Raw genomic sequence first — 17,452 nt, forward strand, 5'->3', positions numbered from 1 at the left:
AACTACTCCATTCTTTTTCCTCTCTTAATATATATTAAAAGACAGATAAAAACAAAAAACAACCAAACCAAGAAAAATACTTGAAGGCATCTTTTCTCTGTTTAATCATAATAGGCTGTAATTCAGAAATTAAAGCTGTAAAGTTGCTTTCTTTTTCTTCTTTTTCTTTTTCCCTTGTTTCATTCCCTCAGGGAGCAAATCAGCAGGCGCTGAATTACGGAGTGTGTATAATACCTCTTTTCAGAAACCAATACACCAGAGCTGTTTTTACTGTTTTTCAACATAAGAGCTATCTATAGTTAGCATAGGTATACAAAATTAAGAGATGAGTTGTCAAAGGAGGGAGACGTAGATAAACTAGAGAAAGGCCAATCAGAAAAATTTATGCTTCCTGTTGGGGCAAGACACACTCTGCCTACATAAAATTTACTGCTCTGGAGACTGAGTCCCTTGCCACACCAAGAAGGAGTAGTATTTTCCATCCTACCTTAAAGATTACAGCTGTTGATTTTTTCAGAAATAAGCAAACTATATTAGTTTGATATTATATAATTATCAATTTGCAACTGGATCAGCGATTGGAATATATATTTTCATTGTGTTGCATTCTTTTGATTATTTTATGAAGTCTATACTGGTATTGAAAATATAATGCTCTGGGGAAAATGTGACAATTGTGAATTGCCAGATAAGTAAAACTTCACTAATTTGGAAAAATCCAAGTGAGAAGGCCGTGTGACTCGATGAAGAATCAGAATCAGAGGCTGCTTTAAAGGACATGTAAACATATACTGTTCCCAAAGAGACTCTCAGAAAGGTTCAGCTGGGCTTGCCTTAATGAGCGTAGAAGAATCACTTAGCATTGTACAGGAAGCAACTACGATTAGATAATGCAAAAATGTTTTTTACAGTGCTTGCAGAAAGTTGGCTCTTTCATAAATAGCCTAGCTCTTAAACTCTCAAATGTGTATATTGCCTACTTTGTCAAATTAATACCAGTAATTCTGTTCATTTTCCTTAATTAAGGTGGATTATAAATTCATAATGATTTACTATGATTACATGATGATTTTTATTCTATATTGATGATATGAGAGATAAATCATTTAAGGTGCTTTGAAAAATGCTGAGAGTATGTATTTGGGTTCCTTTTTTACACACCAGGAAAACAGACACAGAGGGATCAAATACCTCACTGAGGGAAAAATAAGGATTTAATAGCAATTGTAGATGAAAGATCTTTCTCTCTTGATTTATAACTAAGTTTCCAACAATTAAGCAGGGGATAGCCATTCAATAAGGCATTTTGTAGGGATCTTTTCTAGCTGAAGAATATAAAATAGATGAAAGTATTGTCCTTACCACTTATTTAAAATGGAAAAATAAATGTTTATTTAAATTTATGTTACAATAGAATGCATTTAAATTAAAGGTGAATTTAATAGCATAGCTGTCTTGTTTATAAGATTTTGTTTAACCTCTCTCAAGTGCTTGCAAGATATTGAGTGTTTTATTGAGCCTTTTTTTTTTTCTGTTTATAGCTACAGCAGTCTCCAGTGAACAGAACCCTGTTATTATAATTGCCGTGGTTGCAGTGGCCGGGACCATCATTTTGGTGTTCATGGTCTTTGGATTCATCATTGGAAGAAGGTAGGAGACAAATTTGTTCTAATCTCTAATATAAAATGTGTTGATTTTTCAGAATTATGTCAGCCTATTACTTATTGTTGAGTTTAGAATGTTAAATAGTAAATGCAAACATTTGTTGTCTCATATGAAACATTGAAAGTCAATAGATTTCCATTCTCCCAAGGTCAGAATGTAGTGTGAGCTTGATCATTGCCTTTAGTTTAAGAGGAATGAGTATTGTAATTTCTATTGGGTGACTTTTTATTAGTTATTTTCAGAGTTAGATTTTTGTAATAAATATAGAAGACACCTGGGGAAAGATTTACTCTTTTAGGTAATGGTTTGTGGAAACCATTTAAAATCTGTTGTTGTTGTTGTTGTTTTTTCAGGAAAAAATATAAGCAAATATTCACTCATTGATAAATCTAAATCTATGAAATATGTCCCTTCTACAATGTCTCACACAAAGACTTTCTATTCCCTGCTTTTTTTAAATCATGTGAATTGCTATATTATTATTGAGTTCAGAACTATGGACAGAAAGTTTATGTATTTTGTTTATAGCTCTAACTAGCATGTTGTTAAGTAATTAAGGTATATCATACTGAATTTTAAATATATAAAGTGAGATTATTGGTTGAGAATAATCATCAAAAATCTGATTTTTTTCCAGGCACTGTGGTTATAGCAAAGCTGACCAAGAAGGGGATGAAGAGCTTTACTTTCATTGTAAGTGTTTAGCTTTTCTTTATTATTATTTACCCCAATTAATACAGAAACCTGGTTGTTAATATTGGCATGAATAAATTCCTAATGCATCAGGCTTGAAAATATATCATGAGCTCAAAAATGTTACTTTAAAACATTTGAACAAGATATGCAGAATGAAGATCATATGATGTGAATTTTTAAAAAATATATTCAGACATGTAATCTCTCATAAGAAATTTTAATATAACTACAAGGATATTCAGCAGCTTTTATGTCACAATTGTTCCTTTTGCAAACTTTGCCCAAGTGTTTCATATCATTCTAATAATGATTCATTAAATATTGCATGTGCCCATGTTGTAGCTCAGGAATTCATTTCAAGTTAAAAGGATAGGCCCTTTTTTTTCTACCCAATGAGTGATGATATAATGAAAGACTAAGCTAAGGAGCCTCTTTCTCTCCATCTACTGTAAAATGTCCATCACAGATGATATTTCAAAGGACGTAAATAGTATAATAATAGGATTCAATCCTCTGATGTTTTCCTGTGGATTTGGGCTACCTGATTCTTAAAAGTTTATTTTAGAAATAATATCAGAAGAAAGCTCAGGGAACCAAAGAAAATAGATGCCCGACTGCATTAATCTTATCGTTGTTGCATGTGGATGGCAAGTGAAAAACTGAGAGCCGTACAAGTAAATGTTGACTTCTTGCAGTCAAAGTAAAATCCTAACAGGGAAATGATTTTAGTTCTGATAATTGATGATGCCCTTATCCAAACCCATTATTCCTATTTTTAATCCTTGAAGATATTGAAAAATAATTTTATTTATTATTTTTCTTAGTAACCATAATCTTTATGAAAATTTCTCATGGGGAGATAAATTTCCTGTAAATGGCATAAGAATTACATCTATTTTTGTGTTATTTATCAAACTCTTATGTCAGTATCTAAGAAGATATTGTCATATACCCCTTCTAAAGTCACAGGAATATGTAAGCATCAATCAGGGAAATGTGTGGTTGAAAAAACACAAGTTGTGAACACCATTATTATCATTCCTAAGTTTCTTCAGTGTGTTATTAATTGTTGAACCAATAGCTCCCTTAACTTTAGTTTTCAAAAGAAAAGTGGCTTTACATATTACATATCCAAATTGATGATGAAACTCTGTAAAATTCCAACCACTGACAGCAGGAAGGGTATTGGGACAGTAGAAATTATAGTAAAAGGTATGACCAAAGGGCGCTTTATCATGAAGTTTAAGTTTCAAGGCCCCTCACTTTCACAGACTCCTTTCAAGGCCCTGGAAGAGCCCTAGCAAGTTAGTGTGTAGAATATTTTTTCTTAAAGAAAGTATCCCAAATTGTAGAAGGTTCAAGCCCCACAAAACTTAAATCTGCCCCTGATTATGACTGAACACCTGTGATTCTGCCCCCTCCCCCCTGGGATTATTTGACATGCTCCCAATGTCAGTGCGTCCTCTTGCTAATCTGGCAGTGATTTTGTGACAAGTCCCAGTAATGAGAGTACCATAGGCCGTTTACACCTAGAGGATATACAGAAAAAGTGGAAGTTACATTTTTTTTCTTTTTCATGACATGAGAGAATACTTTTAACACTTCCCCAGACAGAAAGGAGAGGATCAAAACTTGAATGCATTAATTTTTGTATCTAGTTTAAAATGTATATAGAAGAGTGACATAAGACTATAGTTGCTGGAATCCTTGACTCTATCCATATGTTAATAATTTGATGGCAAAATCATTTAATAATACCTTAATCAGTATGTCACTTTTCTTTTCTTCATTGAGGATATCTGAGACATCCCCAAATGATCAAATGCTGCCTCTTAGTTTATTTGCTATTAGCTTGCAGGTTAATGCTGAAGGTAAATTAAAACATGGCTTACCTAAAACATGATGTATAGCCTAATGCTTAATTGTCATCACTCAGTTTTGATATTTTGGTGCCATCCCCTTTTTTTACATTTGACATCCAGTTTGTAATTAGAAAAAAATAAAGCTGCATGTTTTACCTGCTAACATAGAAAAGATAAGCTTGAGGTATATATAAACAGTTTTCATCTCTAGAGCAAAATATCAGTGTTGGTTTTAAGATGTTTAACATTCATGAGAAATGTAAATGAGATATTAAAACACAAAAAAGCTCATACTCTTAAATCAGGAAAAACAATAGACCAAAATATTCAGAAATTACATCAAAATTTTTCTTATTTTAAAGCATCCATTTTGAAACGAATAATGAAAGAAAAATAAAGTACACTTAAGATATCCTATCTTGGTAAAACCTTGATATTTTTGAATTACCCTTTTTACAAGGATATCTTTTCTTGTCACTTGATGAGAACCAGGCATTTTATTTGATTTTATGACTGTATTTACAATACGTAAAGTACGACACTGTGGTCACCAGCTATTTACAAGTTGGTGTCCTTTTATTCCTTTAGTATACAGACAATTTCCTGAGGTGCTAAGACACCAGATTGAATTTTTACAGAAACATGAAAGCAACCATTTTCCTAGCTTTTAGAGCACTGAATTTAATAGAATGTCCAGTCATTTGTATCAGGTGCCCTCCACTCTCCATGGCCCCAAGTGTTACATTTAAAGATATAAACACGATGGAGGAGTTTAGTGAAGCAATTCCAATTTACATTTTGTTTCCTCCTACCATTTCTTCTAACAATGTCTTTGAATCTAAGCTGGGCAGTATTTCATGTTTTTATGCCAAAATTGCTCTGGCCTGTCAAAATGTTTTATGACAGCTTGAATAAAGAACCATCAGAGACCCGTTTGCGATGCAGAAGGCTACCTTCAATCCAGCTCCCGTATCACAAAACCAAACCAAAAAGAAAAAAACAAACAAACAAACAATGAAAGAAAGGAAGAGAATAAAAAGGGAGAAGATGGCTCATTCTCCATCTGCCTACCAATCTAGGAGGTTAACCTATTGTTTTCTTCCCTTCTCTCTTTTTCTCTTCCCGCCCCCCTTCCCTGTACTCCTTTTTCTCTCTTTTCTCTTTCTATCCCCTCTCTCTTTTCTTCTTGTGTTTTTTTTTTTTTTCATGTTCAGCTTTAGTAACAAATGAGCATCTGTCAGTTTTATAGACTGCAACAGTAATTGTTTAAGACAATCAATTTTGGATAAACAGTCAACTACAGCAGAATAATTCAAGATTTTTAAATCCCATTTTTCCTTTATACATTCTGCTTCTTTTTGTTTGTTATATGCTTATTTTAAAAATATAATTTCAATTTGATGTGATGACATAAGCACAGTTAGGCTACAGTGTAATACATAAAGAAATATATTGTTCTCCAAATAGTAAGATTTAATGAAAAGATTGTTCAGTGGCTTTGTTAAAAACAATAAAGTTTTTCTGAGGATATAGTGTATCTTTTCATTGCATTAATATAACCAAATATATGCCTATCTATCTTATCTTTGTCTTTAACCAAATGATTAGATTTGGAATACATTATTGTAATTGATTTAAAGTTGACATAGCATTCTCTGTTACCTGCATGCTTCTGGGTGCATTTTAAGAAGATTTTAAGATGATTCTATGTTGTTTGAATTTTGACTACCTTTTCTGAGGCATATTGGCTACCTCCTCATAGCAGTTAAGATCTTCCAGAGCCTTATAATTGAAAGTTCATATAAACCATTCCTCTTTCAAATTGCTGTCATACATGGTTAGCAGATCCCAGGAATATTGTAAATTTTCTAACTTTACTCTGCACTTTGTACATCTGGCCTCTATTGCCCTTCAAGGTGAAGAAGAAACTGTGTCATAGTAGATTTCTCTCTGGTTCTGTGATAGCAGTCCCTCACATCTTGTATTAATTTATATGTCTGTGTCAATGGTGGTTGGTCTTTAAAAAAATAAATCAAAAGAATAAGTAAGATGTCTAACTGTTTTTAATATTGCTGTCAGTGTAGTAGGCTACCTGTAAATGAAATGTCTTCTTTTCCCAGTGTATTAATTTGATTGATTGACTGAATGATAGATTTACAAATGTGTTTCCAAGTCCATTACAAACCTCAGTATGGCTTGAACTATGCCATGATAGCAGTGAATTTAATTAAACCTCCAGTCGGATAAGAGTCATGTCAGAGAATTTCGGTGATGTCCTTTGTTGATTTACTGGAAAAGCAATTCAGTTAGTAACCTATGAGCTGGATCCTATGTTACCTATAGAAGCTTGCAGATAATACCTATACGCCTGCAGACTGAAGTAGTCTGTTAAAACTGCTGTGAATCAGGTGATATGGAAGCAAGTTCACTGTTCCAAGGAGCACTCTGCATAATGAAATTCCTGGGCTGACTGCACAATAAGTGCTTTGCTTCATCACAGTCATGCTTTCTTACATCATTACAGTTAAATTTCCAGGCACCAAAACCTACATTGACCCTGAAACCTATGAGGACCCAAATAGAGCTGTCCATCAATTCGCCAAGGAGCTAGATGCCTCCTGTATTAAAATTGAGCGTGTGATTGGAGCAGGTAAGGCTGTTGTAGCTTCCTTGTTCAGCTGTTCCATTTAGCCAAGATCGAAAGTCATACATCATAATGACAGGCAAATAATTATAACTCAAGTATAGAACCTTTGCATTTACCTGAACTGTTAGAAGCAATGAGCCTGTACTTGTTTGTGAAATCTTAAGAAAAAAGTGAAAAAGAAGCATGTGGTACAGAGAATCGTGTATCTTTTGTCTTCCGTTGGATTTTTAAGATATCGTTCTATTATAAGCTATTTCGTAATAGTTCTGGCCTGTCCAAGAAATGACTTCGTATTTAAAATAATTAGAATGTCCCGAATTTTGCTGGAATATACATTTCCTCTGACTTGATTTACCATCTTCCTGCTAAGCTTTAGGTATTAGCCGTTGTGCTGTGTAATTCCATGTAGAAGATTAATATGTATGGATTATTTAAAAGGAGGATTATTTTCTGTGGATACAATGTATCTTCAGAATAATTATACATTTTTGGATCAAGTCCATTAAATCTAGCAGACATAAGTAGCTATGAATTCCAGATTTTTAAATCTTTGAGAAGTATTTGCTTCTCAAGCTGTGAAAACAACATCAATGTTTAGAATTTGCTAATGTGCCCTTATACTCTAGTAAGCAGTGTACATTATGCAGCGTATTTCAAACCTGAACGTTGTTTCTGAAAGAGTTTTTGTTAACCCAGTTAAAAAAAAATAATAGTGTGTGTAACAGATAGTTTAGGAAAGTTTAAAAGTGCTTTTAAAGAATTTAATGCATTTACTTTAAGAGAGGAAATATTTCTGACATTAAAATACACCTCCCTGTTCTGTTACTTCAGGAGAATTTGGAGAAGTCTGCAGTGGTCGTTTGAAACTTCCAGGGAAAAGAGATGTTGCGGTAGCCATAAAAACCCTGAAAGTTGGTTACACAGAAAAACAAAGGAGAGACTTTTTATGTGAAGCCAGCATCATGGGGCAGTTTGACCACCCAAATGTTGTCCATTTGGAAGGGGTTGTTACCAGAGGTAGATATTGATTATATATTTCATTTATCCAGCGAACTGTCGGAAATTAGTGTTATTTCATAGATACTAAAAAATCAAATTGTAAATACATTGCATATTCTTAATGAATTTTTTTTCTTGTTATGTAACTGACTAAATTCTCTCTTGTGTTACCATCTCAGAAAAAAAAAATCAGGATAAATGAATGCAGGTTTAGAGCTAAAGAATATATCTGATAGATAGATGGAGTGACAGATATTTTCATTTAGCTTCAAAGCCACAAAAGTAATACAGTTTAGTCTTCACATTTTCTGTAAAGTGTCATTTTCTCTGAGTTTTGTTCACACAGCAGGAGTCAGAAGAACACATTGACTTTTACTGTTTAATTTTATGAATCATGACCACGTTCCAAACAGACAGTTAATGACTCTTTGCGTTTAGCAGCACTAAAAGCGTTAAAAATACTCACCGCTCACCCAGTCAGTCTTTCAAAAGAGCACCATGTGTTTTATCCGGAGTGAGAAAGAGGATAAATACGAAGTTTAGACTACGGTTTTGGAAGCAACACTGTTTTTTCTTATGTATATATTTTTGTAATTTTAGGGAAACCGGTCATGATTGTAATAGAATTCATGGAAAATGGAGCCCTAGATGCATTTCTCAGGGTAAGTAACAAAGTTATTCTCCCATTCTAAATATACTATACATGCTACCAATGTAGTTTTCTGAACTTTTCTTTGCAGTGTAAAATGTGAACAGTATGAACTTCAACAGGTCACAAAATTGTCTTTGAAAAGCAGATTAAAAGAGTCTTAGACTGGATTGAACTAGAATATTTTTGAGCATTTAAGTGATACAATGTAGTTAAAAAATAGTTTCCATTGACATATTACCACAAGTACGGAGGATACCTGAAGCCCCGTAATTTGAATACCTGTTGTAGCGTAGCATTTTACTTTTTCAGTACAATTATAAATGAAATACAGACGTAATACAGAGAAGACTGAGAAGTGAGATAGCCATTCAACGTTGGTAGGATGATCCCAGCTCTGCTCTGTGGAACCATTTCTGTTATATTGTTATGTGAACACCAAGCCTAAAATAAAGAATTATGAACCTTTTTAGAGTTACAAGTATGTTATTTTTATAAATAATAAATTCTAAACATAAAAACATACGTATTTTTACATTCAGAGACTTTCCACCTAAGAACGTGAACACATGTTAACATTTTTTCAAATGGCAAAGAGAAAATAATGAGAACATACATGATCTAGAATGATCAGTTTAATAAGGATTCAGAGGATTTTGAGAGGTCTTTATTGCTGCATCTTGATGATATGCAAGACGCAACTGTCATCTTGCATATGACACGCAAGATGATATGCATAACTGTCAACTCTCTGGAAGAAAGCATCACCTAGCAAGCCCATCTACTCAATCCACAGTCCTCATGCACCGTATCTGTAATTCAATTGGAGAAATCTGTGGGTTAAAAATATATGGTGGCCAGTTGGTTGCAAAGAGTGCTCAATTCTACTTGCTAGTACATGTATTTTAGAGAATCTTGGTTATAAGTAATGTACCTATGGATAGCACAACAATGAAAAGTATAAAATGAAAACTAAGTCAGCCAGTATAATCCTTTTCTACCTCTTAGTTTGTCTTCATCCTTACTCAGAAGTTTTTTCACCTTTACATTTTTTACCATTTAGAGAAAGAAAGCTAATATATGTGTCTTTATCCCTTTTATATTTTTAGATTATTTATGTAATTTTTGGCAAGTGAGGAAAACAGTTAACTGTCAGGGATCATTTTTTTTTTATATTCCATTCCCTAACTTCGACTTAAAAATTAGCGTATACTTTTGGATTTGCACAATCTGAAATTATTATTAGTTAATGTTAACAACACATCCATATAAATAACTAAATGATTATCAGAACAACACATCCATATAAATAACTAAATGATTATCAGAACTCTATTACCTGACTATCTATCAAGTTAAATCAGCACCTGTTATGTCTTCCACAAGTGTCTACACTACATAGAAAATTAACTGGTGATTCCTAGTATACAGTAGAAAATGACTAGGGTGCAGACATTTTTCATGGTGATTTTTTTTCCCTTTCAAAGCATAGCTAACTGGACTTTCATTTTTGTCTTCCTGTAGAAACACGATGGGCAATTTACAGTCATTCAGTTAGTAGGAATGCTGAGAGGAATTGCTGCTGGAATGAGATATTTGGCCGATATGGGATACGTTCACAGGGACCTTGCAGCTCGTAATATTCTTGTCAACAGCAATCTTGTTTGTAAAGTGTCAGATTTCGGCCTGTCCCGGGTTATAGAGGACGATCCAGAAGCTGTCTATACAACGACTGTAAGAAAAAGTCTATTACTGCACCTTTTCATATTCCTGCGATTTTCCTACCAAGAAAGCAGGGCCTAATAATACAAAACTAAATGGGAGAAAAGAGGCAAATTGATCTCAGCTTTTTGTTGTTGCTATTTTTTTCCTTTTGGAAGAATCTTTGTTGCTTTTACAATCTACATATAGGCTAAGACGAGAAGTAATGATAAAAATGAGAACAGCTTATTTTATATTGGGATGTTCATATAAATAATATACACATACAACGTTTGGGTACTAGCAGTCATAATTGTAGCATAAAAATATAATCCCATTTTAATAAAGGTTTTAATAAAAGATTAACTATGCTAATTCTTATAACTTTTGTAAGATTAGAAAAAGGGAAAATATGAGGATTTACTTATATACTATTGATATTATTCCAATGTTTCATTCCATTTTAGTAGCTGTTTTGTCTAATTTGTTATTGTCCTTTCGACTAGACTCTTGCCCTACAACCACATAGGTCCATTATTGATTTGCCTTAAAAATGAAAACTTAACTGTGACATTTTAAAAAACAGATTAGTAACTTTAAGTGCACTTAGAGAAATTCAAGATGAATAGACCTGATACTGCTGAATTGCCAACCAAATACACAAGTGTTTAACTGTAGCTTAATGGTTCTGCTATAAATGTTTTATACATTATTATACATACTTAAAATGTCAATTTCTTTTTATACAGGGTGGAAAAATTCCAGTAAGGTGGACAGCACCTGAAGCCATCCAGTACCGGAAATTCACATCAGCCAGTGACGTATGGAGCTATGGAATAGTCATGTGGGAAGTTATGTCTTATGGAGAAAGACCTTATTGGGACATGTCAAATCAAGATGTAAGTGTTACACTACTTAAACTAAAAGGATTTATTTAATACATTAATATTCATATTATGGGAACATGTAGGTAATGGCTCATAAGAAGAAACTTTTATAGAATCATAAAAAGATGATTGCTGAGTTTTCACAATTATTACCACAAATTACCACAATAATTACCATAAATTAGTGGTTCAATTAATTTCATTTTGTCTTCATTTTGAAGAATTGCTTTTTCTTTTTTTATTTAAATTCTCTGGACATAATAGAAGCCTGCAAAGGATATTTCTCCTTAATAAATGTAATCATGCTGAGCTTGCACACCTGTAGTGGGAGAGTCACATGAATAAAAGAATCATTTGCGGAGGGGAGGGTGAGGAAGGTTGTGTTTGATTTTGTTGTTGAAGCTTGTCTTTCTTTTTTTAATTTCCTGATAAAATCTGTTTAAATTATCTATTGTTGATTGATTTACTTAAATTTTAATTTCATGAGATAACCTAGATTCTATGATCAATATTGGTGTTTCATAGTGATATTTTAGAATGTAATCACAATGGGACTATCTTTGGAAATTTCTTCTAAAAATACAACTTATTAAATGTGTATCTTGTTACTAAGGCGTAAGATACGTTGTTATCCTTTAAGAAGCTGATGATAGTTCTTGAGCGTATACGTCTCACACCAAGAAACCATTTATAAAACAATATAGCATAAGTGCAAGTAAGTATTTGCTTCTCTAAGTTGAATTTTACGAAATTAACATTTTTGTAAGCCAGAAGCTTTCAAGTACTGGCAGATTCATATGGCTTAATTTATTGAAAATATGAGTGAAATTTAGATAAAAGTAGAGCAAATGTAAAATCTAGGAAGGTACCCTGGACTTGAACTAGAAATATGGAGAAGACCTTGGTTCATAGTTGATTAGAGAATTCGCCGAGGGAGCCCTTTGGAAAGTCCAGAAATAAAGGCTTAGTGAAGTGTATGGGGACCAACCAAATAGACTCCTATGCATCTCCTATAAGGGAGATGCATACATCGTTAGTGATTTGAAATGAAGGTTAGGTTGGGGCAAATTGATGAAAGCTTCTTTTTGAAGGAATTTGGAAATGGTAAAAATGCATGCTCTTGAAGAACAGAGTAAAAAAATAAGTGGTGCTTGAAGAAATTCTATGTTACCATTGAAAAGAAGGATGTGACAAGCAAACCGGTTTGGAGTAGTCAATTCTCGAGGTACTATAAACATGGACAGCAATAGACGCTGACTAACAGTAAAGTTGAGTTATTTTTCAAAAACAGATCATGATCATTGTTATATAAAATTAGTATCTCTTTTTTATTTTAGAATTTTCCACATCAAGTTCCTATGGTTCTTAAAACTTATAAATAGCTATTTTTAGACAACTAAAATGAGACTGCTTGTTGGTAAGGTAATTTTCAATACATCTTTTAATAAATGTTTGCATTGGCTGAAAAATTCACAGCCTGAAGAGGGGGAGCTTTGAAATCAGTGAAATCTTTTGCTATTTTGAATTGAATAATTACATAAAATTTTTATATTTGGGGGTTTTTTTTTTTTGGTTTTGGTTTTGGTTTTTCAAAGATAAAAGTCTGAATGATGAGTCCATTTGGCAGAGGCAAAGTTGTTAATATTTGACAGGTCTCAGTGTCAAAGATTTCATGGACTGTCAAAATGTGGGCAAACAAATCCTTGGGGCAGAGAAAGAGAAATATTTACATTTCCCTAGACACTCGGCAGAGTTTCATTTCTTTTGACACCTTCCTTCTGTACTAGATTCAAACATAAAGGGAATGACAGGAATATAAGATGACTTAAATTCAAAGTTCGCTTAACTTCTAAAAATAAATAATAGAAATGGTTAAGAAGAAAAAAAAAAATCTTCAATTTAGTTTTTAGTATTCCCTATTGTTTTTCTTGAAAATTAAATATCATAAATGTATATTTAGTCTATCAAGCATTAATAAATATTTTTACTGATCAAATGAAATTTTTATAGGCCCAATGAAGTTTACTTCTGACCTAGAACATTTTAGCACCATCTTTCTTCTTTTTTTTAATCACAGAGGTCTGAATTATTAAATTATTAAATTCAAACACAAGAAATTACCTATGCAGTTCAGTTTTTATAGTGAAATTGATATTAATATTCTTCTTAAAGCATAATATTCATTATTTTATACTTATGTTAAACTGGTATTTGAGCAATTATATGTTTAATCTTCAATATACAAATGGTGGAAAAAACTGGATAATTTAAAATAATGAATTCCATTCTAGCAAAAATATTCTCTAGAGAAAAGCTTTTTTCTTGGAGTCTCTGGGTAGGAGACCTTGGAGAGACTTAAGTGACCTGCCAACTCCCTGATGCATATGGAAATCCTCTGTATATGTGAATATATGTTATTTTTCTGGGAATGTTGCTTTCATCAGATCTTCAGAGACATTAATGTTTTAAAAATCAGTCTAGATTGATTGAGAGAATCACCCTTGATTGAATCAACTCACTTTGTATTGTTTAAATTTAGTTGGTAGAAATTTGTTAAGGATTTTAGAAAGCCCTCAAATTTCAATACCTTGGGTTACAAGAGACTTTTCTTAAGTCACCATGAGAACAAGATCTAAGTTGATAGTTAATATTTGTCAGGAACTCCACAGAATTCTAGGCTGAAAGCTAAATAAAGTGAGGTTTCTGTGATCACTCTGAAGAAATAAAAAAGAGGTACACTAGTCCCTTAGTATCCATGGGACATTGGTTCCAGGCCTTTGGCAGATACCAAAATCTGAGGATATATAAAATATAAAATGACATTGTATGTGCACTAAACTTGTGCCCATCCTCCTGTATACTTTAAATTATCTCTAGATTACTTATGATACCTAATACAATATAAATACTATGTAAATAGATGTGAATACAGTGTAAATGCAGTGCAAATAATTACTGGTGTGTGGCAAATTCAAGTTTTGCTTTTTGGAATTTTCTGGTTTTCCTTTTTCTTTTGAAATGTTTTCATCCATGGCTGCCCAATCTGAAGATGTAGAATCCTCCCAGGATATGGAGGGCTGACTGTATTGTAAAATCAATGAAGTAGATAGTGCCAAGAGGCTTTAGTTGCACTCTAAAGCAGGGAATAAGCAAGAAAATCTTGGGAAAAGATAATATGCATATGTATGAACTTACCCACACCCAAATAGGTTTATCACAGGATTACTGCTCATTGTTTTTCATGTGCCCATAAATTTCCTGAGTTTTGACTGAAATGGAAGCAGTTAGAATCTAGGTATTTGCAGTTAAAACCAAGAGGGTAGGCTTTCCCAATAAATTTCCAACTTTCATTCTTCTTTAAAATCTGTAGGTGTTTAGCCCTTTCCATTAATGACCTTTCAAAGACAGAACTTATATGTATAAATGCAGTCAAATATAATACATAATACACAAATTGGAAATACTTATATTTGGTGTTCACAGCAGCTGTCTTTTAATTGAATTTATGCCTTAATTAGTCCAAATATAATTTTCATAGTCAAATTATGAAATTTTAAAATTCTTCATTATATGGATTACTTTTTTTCCTGTTTATAGTACTCAACAAAGTCATTTCTTCTTACTTTAAGGTAGGCCAATAAATCATCCAATTTACTGGTAGGTAGTCACAAGGATGGTAAAAAATTAAGCATCCATAAAGATAGGAGACATAAAGATAATTCTTTAAAGTGGTCCATGAAAAGACATTTAAGAGCTTTGAAAATATAATATGCTTGTAACTAAGTTTATTCTCAGCTAAACTGTGAGCCCTCAACTTTTCGTTTTAAAAGTCACCACTGATTTATTACTTTTTTTGCATTAAGATATAAAAAATTGTGGATTTTTTGGTAAAACTTTGCTGTAATCCTGTATGTGAGGTCCAAAATATTTAATTGCATAAAATGTGGGTCATGTTATTGTGAGGTTAATGAGATGAAAATGGGCATAAGTGGAGAACAGAAGCCAATCATGTTATCTCCCATTTTGAGTTATTACAGGCCCATTATCATGGGGTCTGTCTGTGCTCCTTTTTCTCTTATCTAGTGTCCTGCTGTAGGAATAGTGAAATACATCTCGGCAAGCAAATGTGTGTTTTCCAAGTATTTCTTGGCAGTCTAAGAAGTGTCCCATGTTGGATCCCATTGTTGTTTTAAAATGTCATTTACCCTAGTCACTTCCTATTCCTCTGGGAATGATCTAGAATTAGAAATTGTTATGAATATTTTCCTTTTTTTCTTTGACTTTTATTATATTGCTAAGGCTAGATCTCGACAGGCAAATCCAAGGGGTTTCTAGTAATTTCACAAAAAGACGTTTTAAATGAATTCCATGGATAATTGCATAATGCTTTAAGAAGTGTAGGATCAGTCATCTTACTGTGTGTTTTGTTGTTTCTGAGAACGTGTAACTATTTGCGCAGCACACTTTTTGTTTTCCCAGTTGGAAATATAATGCAGCTCTCAACAGCATGGGCTCTGGTCAGACAGCCTCCATCAAATTCTGCCTCTTCTACTGACAGCTATGTGATGTTTTCCCGGTGCTTAACTTCTCAGCACCTCTGATTCTTTGTCTCTAGAATCAATATAATAATACTTGCCTAATAAGGTTTTTGTAAAGATTAAATGAGATAATTAAAACAATGCTAATCGTATAGTAAGTATTCAATAAATATTTACTATGATTATTGTATCGTTAAAAGATAACTTGTTTCTCTGGCAGGCTAACCAGATAAAACCTGCGGAACCTCAAGTCTCAGTTCCTGGCTGAATCATCCCTTGAGGGCGGGTTTATCCTCAACAGGCTTGCCTTGAATTATGCCAAACTATGCTCTGTAGAGACCAAGGTTCCCAGAACGTATCTCTGGTACCCCTGTAGGTAGGAGCATGATTGTTAATGGCAACTTTGGAGTCCCAAAGTCCATTCCCAGTCCAGAGCATTTCTTATTTTAAATGTTATACTTTGCTGCTGCTCCTTTAAAAATTTGTAAACCACTGTGCTTTTGAAAGCTAGAAGTTTCATTTTGTATTGATAAATGTTCTCTGTTCTAATACTAGGAATCGTCAAATTTCTGTAGTGCAATAGAGATTAACTACAGAAGTTTACTAACTCTTTCATTCCTGTAAGAGTTATTTCATGTTACTTTATTCTTGGCACAAAGATTTAAGAATATACTGTGCTCAAAGCCAAAGAATTCTAATTGGAGAGCTGTTGAAGGGTATTTTGTCAACAGGATCATGATAAGGTTTAGATGTACGTTTAAAAGATTATTTAGGGGCTTCCCTGGTGGCGCAGTGGTTGAGAGTCTGCCTGCCAATGCAGGGGACACGGGTTCGAGCCCTGGTCTGGGAGGATCCCACATGCCACGGAGTAACTAAGCCCGTGCGCCACAATTACTGAGCCTGCGCGTCTGGAGCCTGTGCTCCGCAACGGGAGAGGCCGCGATAGTGAGAGGCCCGCGCACCGCGATGAAGAGTGGCCCCCACTTGCCACAACTAGAGAAAGCCCTTGCACAGAAACGAAGACCCAACACAGCCATAAATAAATAAATAAATGATTAATTTAAAAAAAAAAAAAAAAAAGCCACCTTACTACGCTGGTCTAAATTTAAAAAAAAAAAAAAAGATTATTTAGAGGGAAATAAAAAAGGAAAGATTTCTCTACCTGCATTGTTCCTTTCAGAACTTCTGAGAAAAAGCTACAAGTGGGGAAATAGGAGGTGGTAGAAAATAATAAGCATTGCCCCAATCTTATGAGAATGGGGATGGAGTCCCATCAATTCAGAAAAATACTGCATATGTTCAGATACAAGCAACCTCAAAATAGAGGAAAGCCACTCTTTTCCCCATAAAAAAAATGTTTACTCTTTGGTCATTTTGAATATATAAAGTTTTACCAATTATTAATTTACTTATTCACAACTTGAGCCACTGTTTAAATAACCCAGCTTTCCAAAGCACATTATTTTTAGTTTTTTCTAACTTGTTTAACATAGAGCACTTTTGAATCCTAAAATAGCGCTGTCCCTGGAGTGTTATACAAAGCCACATGAAATTCTTTGCATTTAAAAGGTTTTTTTTTAATTTAATTCCTCCTGTAGTTATATGTTGGTGATCTTTACAGAGGTCCCATTTGTGTATGTTTTCTTGTGTGCTTTTTAAAGGGATATTATAGAGGAATGTTTACAATGATATCCAACATTTGTAGTTACAGAGTCATAAACAGGAAAATTTTAAAACTTCTCTCATACAACTTTCACTAGCATTCAATACCAACACTGATTAAAGTCACTTAACGCTAAGGTGTTTTC

The 17,452-nt window shown here is 33.4% G+C and overlaps 1 protein-coding gene across 7 annotated transcripts in view; it reads left to right on the forward strand.

Moving 5' to 3' along the window:
• EPHA7 (EPH receptor A7) overlaps nucleotides 1–17,452 on the forward strand; it is a 167,274-nt gene that overhangs the window by 140,373 nt on the left and 9,449 nt on the right. For 2 of the 7 annotated variants that reach the window (XM_082406314.1, XM_082406316.1), the window contains exons 8-14: nucleotides 1,542–1,650; nucleotides 2,303–2,358; nucleotides 6,760–6,873; nucleotides 7,702–7,887; nucleotides 8,470–8,531; nucleotides 10,043–10,252; nucleotides 10,969–11,118. In XM_082406314.1, coding sequence (XP_082262440.1) covers nucleotides 1,542–1,650; nucleotides 2,303–2,358; nucleotides 6,760–6,873; nucleotides 7,702–7,887; nucleotides 8,470–8,531; nucleotides 10,043–10,252; nucleotides 10,969–11,118 — 887 coding nt within the window. The other 5 variants (XM_082406315.1, XM_082406313.1, XM_082406318.1 and 2 more) reach the window with 3 other exon arrangements.

The sequence above is a fragment of the Balaenoptera borealis genome, assembly GCF_965194805.1.
Source record: "Balaenoptera borealis genome assembly, chromosome: 9".
NCBI lineage: Eukaryota > Metazoa > Chordata > Mammalia > Artiodactyla > Balaenopteridae > Balaenoptera > Balaenoptera borealis.